Raw genomic sequence first — 22,407 nt, forward strand, 5'->3', positions numbered from 1 at the left:
CCTGCCAAGTTAGAACATAGTGCTGATAAGGACAGGTGGGTATTTTACTCACACTTGTGTGCAAGGTAAAGCTCCTCGGAGGAGGTGAGGGATAGGAGTATACCTGGGGAAAAAAAGATGGTGATGGTGATGGGCAGGAAGTATATTCCAGGCATGTGTGAAAGTCAAGAAGTGAGGGAAAAAAAAAACAAAACAGAACTCATCCAACAAATGGGAATGGCAACAGGGAGATGAGAAAGTTCCTAGAAATAAAACCAATAATAGTACTATTCTGGATTGATCCATAACTTTAGCCTCCTACTGCCATATTCTCACCCATTCCATGTAAGTAATGCTCCATCAGTCACAGCTGATTAAAGCAGGGCAGGACCTTCCACAAAGGCTTAGAACCTGTGCTCCCTTTTTTGATGTATCCTTCGGCATGAAGGAAACTTCATTAATATTAACACACTTTGCCTCTTTTCTTTTGGAGAGGGCTACCAGGGATTGACCTCAGGGGCATTCGACCACTGAACCACATCCCCAGCCCTATTTTGTATTTTCTTTAGAGACAGGGTCTCACTGAGTTGCTTAGAGCCTCACTTTTTCTGAGGCTGGCTTTGAACTCATGATCCTCCTGTCTCAGCCTCCCAAGCCACTGGAATGACACGTATGTGCCACCTCGCAGGCCACACTTTGCCCTTCACAGTCGGGTAGACTTGAAAAAAGAAACTGAGCTTACAGAGCTGAACTGCTTTCTTTCCCCTTCCTCTTAGATCTCAGCCCCCCCCCCCCCCAGAAAGTAAGAGTCCTCTTTGGCTCTTGGCCTCTGTGAGGGGACCAGCCCTCATTGAAGTGGCCTGCAGGGGTCCAACACTGTTAGTGAGATCTGAGTATGTCTGCCTAGTTTTCAGAAGGATGACCTGCCTGCAGGTATAAGCCACCTTCTCCAATATCAGCCTTATCAGAAATGAAGGTACATTTTTGTCTGCCATATTTCTTTCTTTCTTTTTTTTTTTTTTTTTTTAATCTTCTCAACTGGTTGACAACTCAGGCTGGGAACCAGCTCATTATTCATTATGCCTCTTCATATCCCCAACCAAGGCAATTGTGGTGGTGCTGTTGAAGTTTTATCTTGTAGCCTAAGAGTAAACCCTCCTCTTCTTGAGCTAACTGTGTTCGGTACCAGTTCTTGGAACCAAATATTTATAAAGCACTTACTATACTAAAAATCCAGGCTGGCTAACAGAGGACTCTCCATGTTTCATCATGCAAAACAATGCTATTAAGGTTCACTGTGTACAGAACAGCCTAGGCAGAACCTTTACTGTAGCAGGTAATAGGCAGATGGCTTCAGAAATTAGAGGTTATAGGTTTTTAACTATAAAACTCTTCATACCTAGAGACTTACTATGGTAACAGTGACAGTACAACATTGACACAGGAAAAAAGAGTCATTTGTATGTGAAATTAATATTTGATAACAGCAATCTTAAATCAGAGGGCCAGACAAGCATTTTCTAATAAACAGTATTGGAATTACTGAGTGATCATATGAGAAAACCCCAACCAAATAGAAAACCATATTCCAGTGGATGAATTAAATATAAACAATATACTTTCAAGATTAGAATCTAATGAGACAAAAGAAATACAAAATGCCTGCACAAATCTATCCTTTGCAATATTTATTACAATAGAATAAAAGACAGAAACAATCTAGGTAATGGATTAATTATAATATAATTATAATTAATTATAATATAGCCATATAAGAGAATACTATGCAACTGATAAAAGTGGTATAGATCTCTATTGACACAGAAAAAAATCAATGATTATTTAATTAAAAAAACAGGTCAAAGAACAGCAAGTCCATTTATAAAGGAGTCAAATACAAGTGTTTTTAAATGGGTTCAATCAGTAAAATTTTATCCAGTTATTGTTAGTGTACATGAAGGTGCTCAGATAGACACATACCCAAATGTGAACAGCAGTCATCTTTAAGTAATGGAATTGTAGGTATATATTATTGAAAATAAATAAAAATGGAAAGAAAATCTTCCATTTTTCTGATAGTTTGAATTTTGGCAATGATTAATTTACTTTTCTAATGGAAATATCTTTTTTATTTTAGGAAAAATAAAGATACTGCCTCTAATCAGAGGGATGAGAATAAGTGGTCTGCTTCTTTCTATGCATGTAGATGCTGGTAAATATCTGTTTCCTGCTTAGGTGAACCAGAGATGAACAGAAAGGCAAGGAGACATAAGAAGAAATATGAAGAATAAGAAGAATAACTCCCTATCACTTGTAAGGCCATATAGCTCAGACTTTAACATGGGCTACTAGGGTGGAAAAGACCTGTGATTTTTATAGAGGACATTCATGTCAGAATAGGAGCAAAAACCTTCCAATTTTCAAACAATCAGCTAAACTCTAAGAAGTGAGTCTAGAATGGCAACCCCAGCCCTACGTATACACTTTCATACACAACCCCAGCCCTACATATACACTTTCAATTTAAATAACTGGATAAGAAAAGCCATTCCCATTGTGTTGGGACTGAAGCTCCCCTTTGGGTTCTCAAATAGTCCCTTTCCAATCATATTCTTTTCCATCCCCAAATTTTCAGTTATCCAAACCTAAGGACTTTCAACTTGCTAATCATCAGAAAATATGCCAGGGAACTTCAAAAAAATAAATTGTGTTGTGACTCATTTAAAGATGAAAATTTAAGTGGACACCAAGAGAGGAGAGGTTTTGTTTTTTTTTTTTTTTTTAATTTTCAAATTTGATTTTAAAGAGTAACTTCAACCCTGTTCTCAAAGACTGCAAAGACACTCATCTCCCTTTTCCTTCATGTTTGCAGAGTGGACCTTCTCTTTCTCCCTGATTATTAATAAAGTAAACATCGTTTCTCCCACCCTAAAGACTATAAAATCTGAATTAGAAGTCTGGTCAATGAAGAATTACTGAACACATAATGCTTACCTTTCACTACTTAAAGCAAAAAAAAAAAAAAAACCCTCAGAATCCAAGGAAACCCTGACCTTTTATTATAATCTTTTATTTTTGGCTAAGTGCTATAAATGTTACCCTGAGACCTTACATATAAATTAATGTCCGTAGAGGATTTCTTTTTACAAAAAAGTCAAGCAGTACTTCTGAGAGTTGACACAATCCAGATGATTTTTGAGGGCATTACATAATCACAAACACCTGGAGAATTGCCGTGGGTGGCTGACGAATTCTGAGTGTTATGTTTAAAGTCAAGGGTTGTATGTGTCTAATTAAGTAAGAAGTTTGTAATCTGAACCAGGTGTTTTCTTAAAGCAGTTGATGTGCTTCTTGGTCTGTCTTCCTCCTTTCCTCCTTCCAGTCCTTTCCATGGATCTTTACTAAATATTTTTGCTTCCTTGTCAGTTCTTATTTCTTTGTGTTTGTGTATGGAGAGAGAAGGAAACAAACCCATAACAGTGATGACAGAAAAGTGTCACTTGCCATATGTAATTTAGGAAAGGTGTCCCTCAAGGAACTATAAATTAATTCTGAAGAATTACAACCCAAAAGAAAATAGTTTGTTGTTTCTTTCCAAATGGTACCTAGAAGGAAGAGTGTGGGTGCCTCATTCTGTTTCACAATAAGATGCAAGACTTTTTCTTTAAAGTAAAAAGTTTATATTATAGGGGAAATTATATTTTTCTTTTTTTTTACATTTGCCCTTAAGTGGTAGCTTTTCCCCCCGCCTCTTGGTAGCTGAGTAAAACAAAACAAAAATACAAGTTGAGGTCATATATGGCTGATGAGAAATGCCACCAAGGAACAGCCTGCATAATAGACTCTGCTAACTAGTGTCAGGGATAGAAATATGATGTCTGAATCCATACAATGAAGAACACAAGCTAGTTTACACAAATATTTTAACAATGTTTAACAATGATTTGCCAACTTGAGCAATCACTCAAAAACCTAAAAAAAATCATCCCACTAAATTGATTCATCTAATCCAAAACCCCACATAGGTACCTTCACAAGAAACAAAAAGTCGTTTTAATTAAAAAGGAAGAAAATGACCAACACAGTTCAGGTGTTTAGCCCACAGGCAAACCCAACTACTTTAAATTCTACTAGGTCCCTTCATGACATTTCTGTGTCACACCCTGAAGAGGCCCAGATGCTTCGGGGACTCCTGCTTTCACTTCCCATTGTTGACATGGCTCTGTCTCCAGAAATCAGTCAAGTTTGGGTGCCCTGGTTGGAATCTCAGGTTTGCTATTTACCAGGTGTGAGATGTGGGGTGAAGTCCTTTAATTTCTTGGAGGTTCAATTTATGCATGTATAAAATGAACATTGGGCCGGGTATGGTAGCGCACGCCTATAATCTCAGCAGCTCTGGAGGCTGAGGCAGGAGGATTGCAAGTTCAAAGCCAGCCTCAGCAATGGTGAGGCACTAAGCAACTCAGTGAGACCCTGTCTCTAAATAAAATACAAAATAGGGCTGGGGATGTGGCTCTGTGCTCAAGTGCCCCTGAGTTCAATTCCCAGTACCAAAAAAAAAAAAAAAAAAAAAGAAGGACCTTGGAAGGAAACAAAGTACCTGCTCAGTAAGTTCTAGAGTTAGCCCATCTGTCACACCTCCTTGGGCAGAGATCCCATTTGTGGGTCCTCCCTCAGATCCTCATGCTTTCTGATATATATTTCCCCCAACATTCTCATGGTTCACTTCCTCACTTCATTCAGGCCTCTGCTCAATGTCACTGCCTAAGTAAACCTGCCTCGACCAGCCCATCACATCTAATTTATCAATCTAGTCTTTATTATTATTATAATTAATATCACATATTAATTTTACAGTTTCATTTCAATCTAATCTTTATCTCATACCCTGATTTGTTTCTTCCAGATTTTTTACTGCATAACACTATATTATAAAATTATTTGGTTATTCATTTATTATCCATCTTCCCTAAGTGAGCATAAAATCCCTGAGGGCAAGGACTTTTTATAAACTCATCTTCAACAAAACCCAGCATACAGCTGACACTGAAGATTGCTGAATGAATGAATGAACGAATGACATCTTGCCTTTGCATAGAATTTCAGCCTTTACAAAGCATCTGACGCTGGGTACATATCATCATCTACACATTGCTGATGAAAACATTGTGGCCAAGTACAATTAGGGTGTGTGGTTCCTAAGAGCAGAGCAAGGACCTAAATCAACATTTTCTGTCTCTGAAAATAAAACTATTTTCACCCTCCCCAGTTGCCTCACAAATGCTGATGCCATGTAACATAGTGTTGCAAACACAGTGATTCCTCTGACAGATCTGGCAGGTGTTGCAATAGCAGCCAGATTGTAGGGGTTTCACACAGGTAACAACAGGTTATTACCAATGTCAGTGGCTTCAGATGAACTGGCTAGCTCAGAGAAAGGATCTCATGCCTCAGTATGCAAAGCTGATAATAGGTTTCATAATTCCTAAGTGAAAAGAAGAGCTTAGCCAAGGGACCCAGAGCCGCAGTATCCTGATTTTAAGTGATCATAGAGTCCTTCATTGGTATGGACATTGAGGAGTTCTACCCGATAATATCTAACTACAAAGAGAGAGAGAGAGAGAGAAAGAGAAATCTGGCTATTTTCCTCATATTTTTCTGTTGTTCACATTCTCAAAAGCCTCCCAAACCTACTCATTTTCCTTTTATTCTGATTAAAATTTCTGACATGCACATTAATCATATTCACAGACCTAAGTATTCAGGCAAGCTGAATGGCAGCATCTACTTCTAGAATCACAGGAATAGGATGCCTCTTCCTCTTTGAATCCAGGACAAGTTCAAACTGTTGAGGAATTTCTTCAGACAAACTACTGCTGCCTGTCCATGTAATCAGTAGCCTAGCTTCCTAACTGGTACCACCTACATTCTATAAAATGTGATAAGGGTGCTTTACCTGCATTGTTTTACCTTCCACGTTATATTTAAGGGTCCTCAAAGGAATGATTTGCCAACTTCTACAATTACACAAAATCTCCCCCATGCAACAGTCTTCTGTCCACACCCAGTAGAGAAAGTAAGTAGTTACTACGACTGTTGCTTAAGAGCGCCCTCTGCTGACCCAAATGATGTGTGCTCACTTCCACAATCATGCCTCACCAAACCAGGATAAGTAAATATGCCTTTTAGCACATGCATGGCACCTGAGCTTAAGAACTGAGTGTCAGTGTAGCAGGCTGCCATCTTATTGCCAAAGCAACAGCTATGTTGTGGTTTAGAGGGAAGTTATTCTGCTCAGCTCAAACTCTGATCAAAAATTGTCCAGGGAGACACCTGAGAATGAAGTGCCTGAACTACTCCAGCACAGAGTCCTAGGCAGGTTGGGGCTTGTAGGGCTCTTACATAGGTACAGGTTTGAGAGACTTGTGTCAATTTCACTTTGGTTTTAATATTTAATTTAAAATGTTATTATAGCTGGGCGTGGTGGCACACACTTGTAATTCCAGTGGCTCAGGAGGCTGAGGCAGGAGGATCACAGGTTCAAATCCAGCCTCAGTAACTTAGGGAGGCTGTAAGCAATTTTCACCAGAAATTTTTCCCCTAAGTGTAAGTTTGTACCCATTGATTAGATATGTCACTATTAAGTAAAGTATATAACATATATGGATTTCACCAATTTTTCCACTAATGTCTTTTATCTGCTCCAGGATCCATGTCATTGTGTCTCTTCAGTTTCTTCCACCTTTGGGACTTTCTCATTCTTTCCTTGCTTTTCATGAGCTCAATAATTTTGAAGAGACATGAAGACTATATGGCCATCATTTTATAAAAGAAAGGCCATGTAATCTATCAAAAAAGAAATAACAGCAATATATAAATAAAAAAAGAATCTTTTCAAATTTTTATGTATTTATTTATTTATTTATTTTTGGTACCAGGGATTAAACCCAAGGGCATTTAAGCACTGAGTCACATCCCCAGCCCTCTTTATTTTTTGAGACAGGGTCTTGCTATATTTGTCCAGGTTGACCTTGAGCATGTGATCCTCCTGCCTCAGTCTCCTGAGTAGCAGGGATTACAGGTGTGTATCACCACACTTGGCATTATTTTAAATAAAATAAATTTATCCCTACTATTTTCTTAATCATTTTTCTGTTTTTCATTTTGGCCTGCACAGGGGGAAATATAATAAAAATCACAAACAGGAAGTTAGGAATCATCAAGAAGGAACATAGTGACCATTACTTCTCTACCCTTAGGGAGCTACCATTCCAGTAGGGGATAAGCTATTAAAATATACAGACAAGTGTAGAAAAGATAAAGAGGAGGGCTGGGGTTACTGTGGCTCAGTGGTAGAGCGCTTGCCTCACATGCGTGACGCCCTGGGTTCGATCCTCAGCACCACATAAAAATAAATAAATAAAAATAAAGATACCGTATCCATCTACAACTAAAAAAAAAATTAAAAAATAAAAGATAAAGAGGAATAGGAGCAGTTCCAGTGGATACACAGAAGGATTAATTCTGGTAAAAAAGAATCTGGAAGAATTGGGGAATTATTCGCAGGAGAGGCATCTTTCCAGATGGGCCTTAAAAGATTGATATATTGAGGAAAACCCAGGGTAAGGTGGGGCCAGAAGTGTACAGAAGAAGAAAAAGAATTTTTAGTTTGTAATAAAATGTATGAGTGATTTAAGTATGAATTTGTTAACTATTATGTTATTAGATCATGAAGGGTCTCTTTGTGACTTTAGAAAGTCCTTCTTATCCAGGTATAACAATTCATTTTTTCATTAAACTAGAAGTTCAGATAAACAGCATTACTTTGCACTCTCAGGTAGGAAAATCTGGATCCCTAACCCCAGAAAACATCAGGTCCCATAGTAAATAAGTTTGGAAGAAGTATGGAATGTTTAATAGTTCTGTGTTCTATGCTGCTCATGCAATCTCATTTCTAATAGTAATAAAACCTTTTACTCATCGGAACATGTGAGTGTATTGAAAGAACATCACATGTACAGAAAGGCAACCTTGTTCTGGAAGGGAGTGGTAGTATGGAAGAGTGGACAAGTGTGGGCCTGGGATCACACGGGCCTGTCCAATCCTGCTCTGCAAGTGAACTTGACAAATCACCATGTCTTTAGGCTAAAGATGGTTCTGCTTTAACACAATTATTCAATTATTTCAGCTTGGGGAGTGCCTCATTTGTAAAATGAGGGGACAACAGTTCTTTTTTTTTTTTTTTTTTTTTTTTGGTACCAGGGGCAATTAACCACTGAGCCACATCCCCAGTCCTTTTATTTTATTCTATTTTATTATTACTATTTTTGGTATTAGGGCTTGAACTTAGGTGTACTCAACCAGTAGACCCATCCCTAGCCCTATTTTGCATTTTATTTAGAGACAGGGTCTCACTGAGTTGCTCAGCGCCTCACTTTTGCTGAGGCTATCTTTGATCTCGCGATCTTCCTGTCTCAGCTTTCTGAGACATTACAGGAGTGTACCTCCATGCCCAACATAAAATAATATTTTAATAACTAGTTTAGAGTCTTTTTATATACATGCACACACACCAACTTTTCTACTTAAGAATTCTAGGAAAGTATTCTCGGATGAATGGATGGTTTCTGCTTGTAACTGTAATGTAGTTTGGGTGAGATGGATGGGAAAATTTAGATTTTATTTGGATTATTTTCAAAGAATATTTCAGTTAAAGTCCTCCCTTCCTCTACGTGGTTTATGCCTGTTGACATAAACCAGGTTTTAATTCTTTGTTGTGGGACCTGCCCTGTGCACCATAGGATATTTAGCAGCATCTCTGGCCACTATCCGCTAGATGGCAGTGTCATATCAGTTGTGACAACCAGAAATGACTATAAATTGCCAAATGACCTGGGTGGGCAAAATTATTAGTTGAGAAACACTGACATAAATAATACTCTCCAAAAAAGCTGAGTTTTTAGGCTAGAGATGGCTCTATTTTACCAAAATTATTTCAACCTGACAGTTTCAGAATATATAATATCAGCCATTCACTCCCAACTACAGATCAAGCTTGGCCCTTGAAGACCTCCAACAATGACCCAGTCTATAGCTTTAGATGCCATCACATCCCCCAGCCCCATCCTGCCCTTGTACATACAGGATTTGGTTTGGTTTTGTTATACCAGGGAGTAAACTCAAGTGGCACTTAACCACTGAGCCACATTCCCCAGCCCTTTTTATTTTGAGACAGGATCTCACTGAGTTGCTTAGGGCCTTGCTAAATTATGGAGGCTGGCTTTGAAACTGCAATCCTCCTGCCTCAATCTCCTGAGCCACGGGATTACAGATGTGAGCCACCATGCTGGGCTGTTCATACAGTTTTTAAGCCTGACTAGGCTACTTACTATTTCTATTATATCCTCTAAACCAGGACCTCCACACTTAACTTGCACTATCCAGTCAAATCTTACTTATTCCTGAAGGTCTTAATATAAATGTCCACATTCCTCCTGAAACCTCCCAGATCCTCTGTTAGAAGTGATAGCTTCTGCCAGGTGCAGTGGCATACAGTCAGGAGGCTGAGGCAGAAGAATCACAAGTTCAAAGCCAGCCACAGAAACTTAGCTGAGGCCCTAAGCCATTTAGCGAAACCCTGTCTAAAAAGCTGGGATGTGGCTCAGTGGTTAAGAGCTCTTGAGTTTAATCTGAAGTATCAAAAAAAAAAGAAGTGAAAGTTAACAAACTTCCCTCCCCTTCTCCCTTGTCATCCAGAAATGTTCCCTGGAAGCAATGTCACCAGTTTCTTAAGTAGCCATTCAGAGATAATCTAGGTATGCCCAAGAACTTGTTGTAGCTGTAATGATTTGTTCATTTTCTTTCTAAGCACCATTTCTTTTGGTACTGTAACATGTGTTTTGTAATGTTATTTTCTTTGATTCCATATAGTCTGTGGAAGTAACCATGCATTAAAATAATCTGTCCTCCTAACAATAATCTTGATAATAAACCATTAAACAATAAAGGTATACTTTTTGCTTTTATATAAATCCTTCACTGTGCTATAATTTCTATACCTTGCTTCTGTCGCTTTCCAAATATCATGGGGTTTGTTCTGTACTAATACCTACCAAACTGTGTCATTCTTCTTAAGGACTGGGTAGTGAGCTATTACATAGACACTATATTTAAACTACTGGCTCTCAACCACAGGTGATTTTGACCCTACTTCCTCCCACCCAGCAGACAGTTGACAAGATTTGGGAACATTTTTATTGCAGTAATTGGGGGTAGATGCTATTGGCATGTAGTGGGTAAAGGCCAGGGACACCATTAAACATCCTACAACACACAGAACTTCTCCCCTCCAGCCCTGCTGCAGCAAAGAATCATCCATCCAAAATGTCAATAGTTGCTGAGGTTGAAAAATCTCAATGTAAACAGTCTGTGATTGATAAATATTTAAACAGTTTACAACATTATCTTTATAAATAATGCAGCTTAATATTTCATTTTCCAGACACATAATAATTTCCTCATATATAATTTCCACATATGTAATTATCACCCTATTACTCTGAATAACTTTGTTCTTTTCTTTAAAAAAAATGTACTGGGGCAAACATGTATAATAAGCCTTTGTTCTTACTCTGGGCTGTTTTCCAGGAAATTATTAGATTCATAGAAGTAGGATTACTGTGTTAATGAGAAATAACTTCTTTCTCTGGAATTATATGAGGTTCTTATTTGCATTAGGAAGAGAATGTTTTCCCCGAATTACATCTGTTTATTGCTTTTATGTAGAAAAGTGGTTGATTTTTACATAACTCTTTTATATCCAGCCATTTACTTAGAGGTTTTGCTTGACATTCTTAGTATGGTGGTGCCCAGGGATGTCATAGGGGTGGGGATGTCCCTCCTATCAACTCTTAGCTTCTTTCCAAAATCAACATATATTCTAAAATCCATATGCCTCACTATACCTACAACTTTAGGACAAGTCCTGAGTCCTCCAATCACAATTTCTTATGGTTCTGAGAGCTTTGAACCATTACTAATAAGAGTCATAGATATTAGAAAGGAGGAAGAAAATTATTCATTTGTAGGTAATATGATAACAAAAGAAAATTCACAGTAGCTGAATCCAGTTTGGGCTAGCAAGATCTGAGTGTTAAATATGACATAACTACTATCATATATAACTAATTAGAACAAATTTTTAATAAATAAATATGACATAAGATACTCATGAAACAATAGTCTCTATGATATTAGGAAAGTATCATTTCCCAATTTTTCCAGAAACTTTTTTCTTCTCATCAAGCTAGCGCCCTCTCTCTCTCTCTCTCTCTCTCTCTCTCAGCCTTGATTCAGCCTGGATGATATGGTTTGCTTTTGAAAATGGCGCATAGCAAGCTAGAAGAAACAGGCTGTGTGGGAGATAGGACGCTGGAATTTGGTCATATGTTTTAGGTGTGAATCACTAGGGCCTTTCCCTTCCTCTCTAGGATATTGTTCAGGCACTGCCTGCAAATGCTGCTGGCTACCAACCAGTTATTATGAGTATGGCTTTTCTGATAGGCACACCCTTGGAAACAGGGTGGTTTTGTTCTCATGAAGAAAATCAAAGGACCTGCTGAGGCTTGTAGTGAAAAACTTTTTTTTTTTTTAAAAATACTTTTTAGCCTAACTAAGAACATAATGAATGAGACCATCCTAAAATGACGCAGGAGTAACCACTAACCATCTCAGTTTATCCAGGCCTGAGGGGTTCCCAGGGACATGAGACTTTTCAGTGATAAAACCTGGGAAGACTTAAGACCATAATTTAAGGGTGATTTTGAAAGACACAAAATATGTTTCTTCTCAGGGTAGGTGTGTGCTGTGAGTACCCCTTTTTTTTTTTTCGGGGGGTGGGGGTGGATACTGGGAATTGAACTCAGGGGCACTTGACCACTGAGCCACAACCCCAGCCTATTTTGTGTTTTATTTAGAGACGGGGGTCTCACTGAGTTGCTTAGCTCCTCACCATGGCTGAGGCTGGCTGTGAACTCACAATCCTCCTGAGCTACTGGGATCCCAGGAATGCACCACCACGCCTAGCTAACTACCTCTTTTTTGAACTAAACTAAACTTGGGCAGGGCGTTCTTATTTTTTAGATCATCCTGTGCTTGTGATCATTTATAGCTGCCCTAAACACATTATCATATCAGGAGAGACTAAAAATTGGATAACTGCAAAATTATTCCACCCCTTACTGTTTAGGCCTCTTTAAAATCTTTTGGTCCTGGGAATTGAATGCAAGGGCACTTAACCACTGAGCCACATCCCCAGACCTTTTTATTTTTATTTTGGGACAGGCTCTTGCTAAGTTGCTGAGACTGACTTTGAACTTGCAATCCTTCTGTCTTAGCCTCCTGAGTCACTGAGATTATAGGCATGCACCACCACACCCAGCTTAGAAAGTTCTTCTGTTAGTTAACTAGTACCTATGCTTCGTTTGGAGACATGCAAAACAATCTAATCTTTCTTAACACTATTTCACCTCCTATCACTAAGAGGATCTTGTTTCCTTAATATATAAGGAACTTATGTAAAATAATAAAAATAATACCAATAAGGATAGACCTTGAGTTGGGTGTGGTGGTGCATGCCTGTAATCCAGGCAGCTCAGGAGGCTGAGGCAGGAGGATCACAAGTTTAAAGCCAACCTTAGCAGTGGTGAGGCGCTAAAGCAACTGGGTAAGACCTTGTCTCTAAATAAAATGCAAAATAGGGCTGGGGATGCGGCTCAGTGATTGACTGCCCCTGAGTTCAATCCCCAGTACACCCCCCACCACCCCTGCCAAAAAAAAAAAATAAACCTAGGCAAGTCCTGCCAAAGTTTAGTTTAGCCTGAGAAGGAGATACTTATGGTTTACACATTATTGATAATACAGCACAAAGAAAAAATAGAGATCTAAATATCTATGATAAATGAATGTTTTAAAATGAAAAGAAAATCAACCTTGCTCAAATAAAAGAAATGTCAATTAAAACTATGATGAGGTATTGTTTTTCACTTGTCTAAATAGCAAAGATTTAGCTGGGATCCATGGCACACATCTGTAATCCTTGCAACTGAGGAGGCTGAGGCAGGAGCATCACAAGTTTCAGTCCAGCCTCAGCAACTCGGCAAGGCCTTAAGCAACTTAGTGAGACCCGTCTCAAAATAAAAAAAAATAATAATAATAAAAGGACTGGAGATATGGCTCAATGATAAAGCACCCGCCCCTCAGTTTAATTCCCAGTCCAAAAAAAAAAAAAAAAAAAAAGAAAGAAAGAAAAAGGGCAAAGATTTAAAAAGTCAAGTAAATGCATTATGTTGGTGATGTTGAAGGAAAACAGTTGCTTTCATACTTCACTATGATAATGTCAATTGGTACAATCATCATGACAGATACTTAATGAGACCAATAAAAATTAGGTTTTTGAAGAATATTAGAAAAATGCTAACAGTATAATGTTAGGTAAAAAAAATGCAAAACATATATAGCAAGATAACAGAAAAAAGTACTGGAGGAAAATAGATCAAAAATAATAATATTTTTGTACACTAAGATAACATAACAGCATTTTCAAAATTTATAAGCTTGTATAAGTTAGATAAACCACCAAAGAAAAGGTAATGAGAGACTACAGGTGAACTTGGCTTTAAATTGTAGACTTTTTAAAGTCCATATGAAGAGATAGTTGAGTCCTTAGCTTACCAACCCTCATGGGGAAAACCAACACAATCATTTCTCATGATTCAAGGCAGTTATGTTTTATAAAGTTACCATGATCACTGGATTAGTGAATGCTGAACCACTGTTCCTACAGGAAATATAGGATTGGGTTCCTTCAAGCCTCCGTAGTATTTTTTGTCAACCTGTCAATATCTGACTCTGTTTTATGTGTTTCTGTTTAAAGACACATTATGTAATATGTATTGTCAATTAATTGACATTGAACTCTCAGCCAACAGTGCTACAATTCATACATGAACACAGTTTATGTAAGATACACTATTCTCCATGAGAAAAGACACATTAACGGTATTCTTTATTTATTTATTTTCAGTTAATGAACACAATATCTTTATTTTTATTTGTTTATTTTTATGTGGTGCTGAGGATCAAATCCAGGGCCTCAAGCACTCTACCACTGAGCTACAACCCCAGCCCTACATTAATTGTATTCTTATGCGTAGGGGTTCTAGACAGCACAGTGGAACTATGCTTGGGAGCCACTTGAAACAGTGAAATGACCAAGAAGAAGCATGAAAATATAAGAAATGTGGCACTAAGACCATGAAAAAGACACTTGCTTACATTATGAGAACTGAAACAAGAAAGCCGAGCATCACCTTATTCAACCTTAGCTGGGAACATGAACACTAAGCAACTCCAATGTTGCACCACTCCATACATGTCCATGAATTACCACAAAAGCCCCACAAGTATTGATTTGGGGTTACCAGTGAATTTTCCAAGTAGGTGAATTCATGAATATGCAATCCACAAATAATGAGCATCACCTGTGATTACTAATTTACAGATTTAAGGAAAATTTTTAAAAAGAAAGCACCAAACATGGATATTTGACAGTTGAGTTTTTAAAGTTGAATGCCTTCCAATATATAAAACAGTCCCCTTAGAAGGCACTTTCCATAATGGAAATGAAAGTAATATGTTTCCCCATTCATTTTATTAAATATACTTGTCTTCAGCAAAAGTCATCTTTATTATCCAATTAATTTTAGCCAGTAGTTACTGAAGCAATTTACAGTTTTCTTGGGTGTGGTGAGGGGAGGTTGAGGTAAGTCCCAACTCTAACACAAGACAGACAGAAAATGATCAAGACCACCCTTAATGTATAATGTATGTGAGACTAGTAAAAAATATAACGCTATGCAGATCAAACAAAGAAGAAAGTGCATCCTCTTGGGATTGTCTGGAAAACTTCATGGATATAATGACGTTTGAAAAATTTTTTAAGGGATTAGTAAATGGAAACTAGAGGGAGGTATGCAGAGACATGTTCTGGGAAAAGTATTGGAATCCAACATGGATATAGAGAACATGAGACACATGGCTCCCGAAATTGCTGTTATGTAAAGCACAGTGCTCCCAATATATTAGCAGAGATGAACTAGATGGCAAATTGCTAAAGGAAGACAGATCCCAACTACCCTGATCCTGTTTCTAGAAGTTTCTGGGTTCGTTTAACTTCTACACTATGATGGCTAACTCTCTAGCCAGCTTTCATATCCTTAACTAGACCACATATGGATATGAGTAAGGATCATGCCCCATTCTTCTTTAGCCTCACTCCTTCTGCCTTGTATCAACAGTCCCCAACGCACAACAAACACACGGAAATACAAAAGATCACCTTATACCAACACTTGCATGTCACCAGCCTTCAGTAAATATTTACTTATTCACTAATTGGCTTTGCAAATATATTAAACCTTTAACAAGCCCTGGATTATTTGTTAAGAATAAAGAGCAGGGCTGGGGATGCGGCTCAAGTGGTAACGCGCTCGCCTGGCATGCACGGGGCACTGGGTTCGATCCTCAGCACCACATAAAAATAAAATAAAGATGTTGTGTCCACTGAAAACTAAAAAATAAATATTAAAAAAAAAATAATAAAGAGCAAATGGCTAAACTTTGTAACAGGAAGTGTCACTGAGTTTTCCCAGAAAAAAAAAAAAAAAAAAATATATATATATATATATATATATATATGGAAAATGGAAAACATTGAATGTGCCACAATATTATATTGCATATTTTTTCCATATCTAACCAAAACTAAAAATATTATTCAATAGAATCTCTAAATTTTGCAATTAAACTTGCAAAGGTCTAAGTATGTCCTCAAAACCCTAATTTTTAGGCTATGTTGCATTTTGGCCCCCTGATTCTATAATTTCTTAGAACCTAGTATAAATACTCACTGAGTTCTTGAGTTGTCTTTGGGGGTTTATATTACATGAAGTTAAATGTATCTATTCTTGCATAGAAAAAAAAAAAAAAAAATATATATATATATATATATATATATATATATATATATAAAACTAATCACATCTTAAATAGTTTTTTTCATCTCCAATAATTTTTTTTAATTATAAAAGTACTTTAAGAAGCCAACTTTTGCTTATTAACTGCTCAAATGAAATGCCTCCAGTGGCACAAATCCAAAGACTATTAATAGTAAATACTTAAACTTGAGTACATCTCATGTAAAATTGATATTACAGTTCTATGGTAAGACAGTGCATAGCCAAAAACTTATAAAATGAATTTTAGTCCACTATCCATTATTCCAAAATTGAATTTTCAATTAGAAGTGAGTTTTAAAATACACACTTTCACAGGCAAATTATCATACTTACTGTTTCAAAACCTCGATGTGGATGATCAGGAAACCCACCAGGTCTACCTCCTTTAAATTCATCAAAAAGTAAAAACGGATCCAGATTTTTTAACTGAAATCAAAATATAATTCATCAGATTAGATGTGCTTTTTCAGCCATGATACCAGGGACTGCATTCATGAACAGATTTAGCAAAACTCATCAAAAACTACATAGCCAGAAAGCAACTTCTTGTGATGAAAATTGCTTTCAGGAAGAATTCCTTATTTCTGCCTGCACGGTGGTACGCACCTATAATCTCAGTGGCTCGGGAGCCTCAGGCAGGAGGACCTGGAGTTCAAAGCCAGCCTCAGCAATGGCAAGGTGCTAAGCAACTCAGTGAGGCCCTGTCTCTAAATAAAATACAAAATAGGGATGGGGATGTGACTCAGTGGTTGAGGACCCCTGAGTTCAATGCCAGGTACCAAAAACAAATTTTTTTTTTTTTTTAAAAGAACTCCTTAGAACTCCTTATTCCTGAAACAATAGGGAATTTTTTTTTTTTTTTTGCTGATTGTGTTAGAGAGTTGATGTTTTACTAAGAGTGAACAAACATTTCCTAATCACTTGAGATATAAATAGTGAAGTACAAATAAGATCATCTGTGTCCTAAACAGATTCATAATGGAACAGACTACAAAACCAAGTATTGCAATGTGATTGTAAATGCTCTAAGGAAAGACAATTTTACACATGTGAGAATGAGGTAGAATAAAGGAGGTCTTAAAGTACATGTAGGAGTTAATCATTAAGCTGGGCATGGTGGCACACACCTATAATCCCAGCAGCTCTGGAGGCTGAGACAGGAGGATTGCAAATTTGAGGCCAGCAACAGCAACTTAGGGAGGCCCTAAGTAACTTGCCAAAATCTTGTCTCAAAATAAAAAATAAAAAGGGCTAGAGTTGTGGCTCCATGGTTTAGCACCTCTGGGTCTAATTCTCAGTATAAATAAATAAATAATTGCTAATTAAAAGGGAAGTAGAGCTTAAAAGATTTGGAAAATCCTCAGCCTACTTGGAATAAAGCTTTCTCATTGTAAAGAAATGTGTGGGAGAAAAACCAAGGATGTGGCCAAATCACCACTTGATAAGGAGCCATTTTAAACAGAAGCTAGAATATATTGTCCAAAACAATGGAAGAATGACCCCTCTCTTGGTGCCAATTTTCTTATTCTTTTTGAGGTGCTGAAACAATATACCATAAACTGAGTGGCTTATAAATGACTATATATATGTATATTTCTTATTGTTCTGGAGGCTGAGAAATCCGAGACTAAGGCACCAGCAAATTCAGAATCTGGTGAGGATCCACCCCCTGGTTCATAGATGGCAACTTCTAGCTGTGTCCTCACATACTGGAAGGGGCCAGCTGATTCTATGGTATTAATTCCATTTGTGAGTGTCCCAGCCCCATGACCTACCTCCTGAGGGCCTCCACCTGCTAATAACATCACCTTCGAGATTAGGGTCTCAACATATCAATTTGGGGACAATTTCAACCATATCAAAACTATTTGTAATACTGGTCACCAATCTATAATGTAGGAACACACACAGGAAGAAAGACATGACCAGGAAGAGATTACAGAAGCCAGGGGATTGGTTGAATCGAGTCAGAGAGATGACCTTGATAGGGGACAGACAGATAAGGATGATGGGAACACAAGAGAATAATTCTATAAGATGGGCCCACTGTGCTGACCCCACATGCTTTCTTTTTCAAGAAGTGATTTACCTGCAGCCCTGCAGGGTATAATTGGACCGATATGTCACATTCCTGAGCAAACTACCTGTTAACTGCAGGAGAAATGCAGACCCAAGATAAAGTTGATGGGAGGAACCCAGGAGACTTTGGTGACCAGATCCTGAAACTCAGGGAGATAAGGGTAATTCCTCCTAACCATAAAATCTTAACCTAACCATAAAATCTTAACCATAAAAGAATGGTTAAGAATCCAATTAGAACCAGTCAGCAGGGCCCAATATAACTAGAGTGGTCATGGCAGTGGGGATGCAGATGTCTGATGTCATCCTGCTGTCAGTCAAAAGTCAAGAGGTGAACCTGGGTAGGAGTCTCTGGAAACTTCTCTGGGATCCCCAATAAAACTGGAGTGCAGGAGAGGCAAACTGTCCCTCGTATCTCTCATAGGACCCTCTCTCTCCCTTGAGAGTGTCTCCTTTCCCTTTTTCTATACCTTCAATCAATTCATGCCTGTTACTCCGAGTGACATGTCTGAAATCTTTCTGACATACCTGGAACATACCTGGAAGGAATCATCTTCCCTGTGGCCCCTTACCCCTCTCTCTGCTTCCTGGATTCTTCCCTTCTGTTTCTTGGCTGCCAGAAACAGAGCAGCACTCCTTCACTATGCCCTTCCGCCATGATGTTGCCTCATCTCAGGCCCAAAGCAATGGAGTTGGCCAACCATGAACTGAAGATCCCAAGAACTGGGGTTTGATCGCAAGAACTGGGGTTTGAAAGGGGCGGGGGGGGGGGGGTCTCTGCATGCCTCAATTTCCCAGAAGGCCCCAGCTCTGTAACAACCAGTTTTAGTGGCCAAAAGGTGAAAGATAGTGTTAGAGACTATCTTTCTCCAATAAGTATGAGTATCTTGTGTTAAACTGTTGTACTAAAGTGTTATTTGCAGGGTCAAGAATTAGTACTTGGGGCTGGGGTTGTGGCTCGGTGGTAGAGCACTTGCCTTGCACATGTGAGGCACTGGGTTCGATCCTTAGCACTACATAAAAATAAACAATAGATAAATAAATAAACAAAGTAAAGATATTTTAAAAAAGAAAAAATTAGTCCTTATCAAAGTTCCTAATATTCTCTAAACATTGAGCATAGATTCCACAATGTGTTAAATAAATATGTGTTATCTGTATATAAGATCAGTTTATATGAAAACTGATTTTCTAACATGTTTTAACTAAGACCCCAACTCAATCACATCTTTCTTTCTCTACATATTAAACTGGTGCTCTTTTAAATTTTTCCTTTCCTGTACACACTTCCAAATCCTTTAACTGCTAAATTCAAGCTGTAGCTTCCAAGTTATTTCTTTTGATCTCCTGAGAAAGTCAATCAAAATCTGTGGTCACCACCCCTTGGCCCACAGCACTTCCATAATAAAACTCCAGCAGCCTGGTATTTGTTTAAGTCAGGAAGCACTGGAAGTACCAACTAGGAATGGCAGTTCACTGGGGATAGGACACATGCTGTGCTTTTGTTATGATGCTAGGGCTATGTTTTTGTTATGATGCTCCACTGAATTTAGAATACTTCTATATACAAGGAAGGTACCCCACAAAAAATCCTGAGTAGTACTTGTGTTAGATTCCCTAGTTTTCTGTAGCTAGGTGTGGTCATATGATTGAAACTGGCCACAATGTAGAAATTACAGAGTGGAGCCTTTAGGAAAATTCCTTATAAAAGGGGGATGGACAGCTGAGGTGTGTTCTTTTTCTTTTCCCCTCTTCCTCCTTTGTGTGGCAGAGTGTAAATGGTTGTTGATGCCCTTGTTGTTGCTTGGATATAAGGTATGCCCCCGCCCCCCAGCTCCTATGTTAATGCAGAAATATTCAGAGGCAAAATGATTAGATTATGAGAAATGTAACCTAAAGCATCCATCCTAGTTTGAATGAACTAACTGTGTGGTAACTGTAGGCAGGTGTGGCATGACTGGAGGAGGTGGCTCACTGGGAACATACCTGGAAGGAATCATCTTCCCTGTGGCCCCTTACCCCTCTCTCTGCTTCCTGGATTCTTCCCTTCTGTTTCTTGGCTGCCAGAAACAGAACAGCACTCCTCCACTATGCCCTTCCGCCATGATGTTGCCTCATCTCAGGCCCAAAGCAATGGAGTTGGCCAACCATGAACTGAACCTCTGAAACCATGAGTCTAAATGTTTTCTCCTCTAAGTTGTCTTGTCAGGTATTTTGATCACTGCAATGCAAAGATGACTAACATAGTCCTAATAGTTGTCTTAGACCATAAGGAATAAACAAGAATTATGACCTAAGATAGAATGAGTAATAGTGAGGCCTTTAACCCCCTGACTGCCTAATTTGGGGCTTTACAAAAGAAAAATACAAACACTTTTGTTCTCCACTAGTTTTGGAGAATGCTGTTACACACAGCTGAACCTAATCCTAAATGATATAAAGCCAATAATACCTGCGGTAGCAGGGTACAATCAAGTGATTCTACATTAGCCTACATCGAGACAAGATGGCAGCAAAAAAGGGAGGCCCTCTAGTAGCTCAGAGGCTTAACCTCCTAGGCTTACTCAGCATCTAGACTGTGGCCTGAGGTTTTAGGAGACCACAAGCACATATCCCAGATGGAAATCTAGATACAGCCTTGAATTATCTTGAGCTGTGACTCTTACACCCTCTACCTTAACTCAGTATCTTGATAATGGTGAGCACCAGCTACAGGGGCTAAATCAATGAAGACCAAGATTTGGCAGGGCTATTTGATGATATTAAGTAATTATTTTAAGTTATAAGTGTGATAATGGGATTGTATTCATACATATATTTTCAATTTTTCTTATCTTTTATAGACACAGACTGAAATATATATAAATGAAAAGATGGCTAGGGGTCCCTTCAAAATGCTTTAAGGGGAGAAATGGAGGAGGATATACACAAAATAAGATTGCCATGAGTCAATCATTGTGGATACTAAAAACATGGATATGAGCCAGGCGCAGTGGCTCACACCTGTAAAGCAACCCAGGAGGCTAAGGAAGGAGGATGGGAGGTTCAAAGCCAGCCTCAGCAACAATGAGGTGCTAAACAACTCAGTGAGACCCTGTCTCTAAATAAAATACAAAATAGATCTGGAGATGTGGCTCAGTGGTTGAGTGCCCCCGAGTTCAATCCCTTATACGAAAAAATAGCACTGGGGTCCAATGTTTATGAGATATTTCTTCAGAGATATAAACCTTTGTGCAGAGAATTTGAAAAGTAACTTCCTTGACATTAGACAAATGGCTTTATTCTCTGCTGATGAGACTAGGGATCTACCTATCTGACAAGATGGTAGTGCATAGTGCTGAGAAAACATGGCAACAGTCAGGACACTGGCACACGCCTGTGATCCCTGCAGCTCTGGAGGCTGAGGCAGGAGAATAATGAGTTCAAAGCCATCCTCAACAACTTAGCAAGGCCCTAAGCAACTCAGTGAGACCCTCTCTCTAAATAAAAAAGGACTGGGGATGTGGCTCAGTCATTAAGTGCCTCTGGGCTCAATCCTCAGTACCAAAAAACAAACAAAAACACAGCAAGAACCTAAATGGTCAAAAATAGGGTCATGAATAACTTAGTGAGGAGGGTCTCCCTTTTCTGCTGCCATCTTGTCTTTTTTAAAATTTTATTTATTTATTCATTTTAGTTGTTGATGGACCTTTATTTTTTATTTATATGTGGTGCTGAGAATCAAACCCAGTACCTCACATTTAAGGCAAGTGCTCTACCACTGAGGCACAACTGCAGCCCTACAATGTTGTCTTGATATAGGCTAACCTAGAATCACTTGACTGTACCCTGCTACCTCAGGTATTATTGGCTTTATATCATTTAGGATTAGGTTCAGCTGTGTGTAAGAGCGTTCTCCAAAACCAGTGTCCCTCAGTTGATAAGGGTCTCACTAAGTTACCGAAGCTGCTCTCAAACTTGCAAAGCTCCTGTCTCAGCCCAAGGAGTGCTGGCATTACAGGTGTGCAGCACTGCACCAGTGGTTCTCGAAAATTTTAACCATATTGTAGTATAAAATTTTTTCTTGGTAATCCTCTGTGGTTTATTTTATGTATTTATTTATTTATTTTGGTACCAGGGATTGAATCCAGGGTGCTTAACCACTGAATCACATCCCCAGCCCTTTTTAATTTTTAAATTTTTGTTGTGTTTTGTTTTTTTGTGGGGCGGTGGGTGGGTACCAGGGATTGAACTCAGGGATAGTCGACCACTGAGCTACATCCCCAGCCCTATT

At 38.5% G+C, this 22,407-nt stretch overlaps 1 protein-coding gene across 2 annotated transcripts in view; it reads right to left on the reverse strand.

The window, feature by feature from the left end:
* Pir (pirin) overlaps positions 1–22,407 on the reverse strand; it is a 101,164-nt gene that overhangs the window by 73,711 nt on the left and 5,046 nt on the right. For both annotated transcript variants that reach the window (XM_077107174.1, XM_077107173.1), the window contains exon 3: positions 16,389–16,481. In XM_077107174.1, coding sequence (XP_076963289.1) covers positions 16,389–16,481 — 93 coding nt within the window. The remainder of the gene's footprint in view (positions 1–16,388; positions 16,482–22,407) is intronic.

The sequence above is a fragment of the Callospermophilus lateralis genome, chromosome X, assembly GCF_048772815.1.
Source record: "Callospermophilus lateralis isolate mCalLat2 chromosome X, mCalLat2.hap1, whole genome shotgun sequence".
NCBI classification, from domain to species: Eukaryota; Metazoa; Chordata; class Mammalia; order Rodentia; family Sciuridae; genus Callospermophilus; species Callospermophilus lateralis.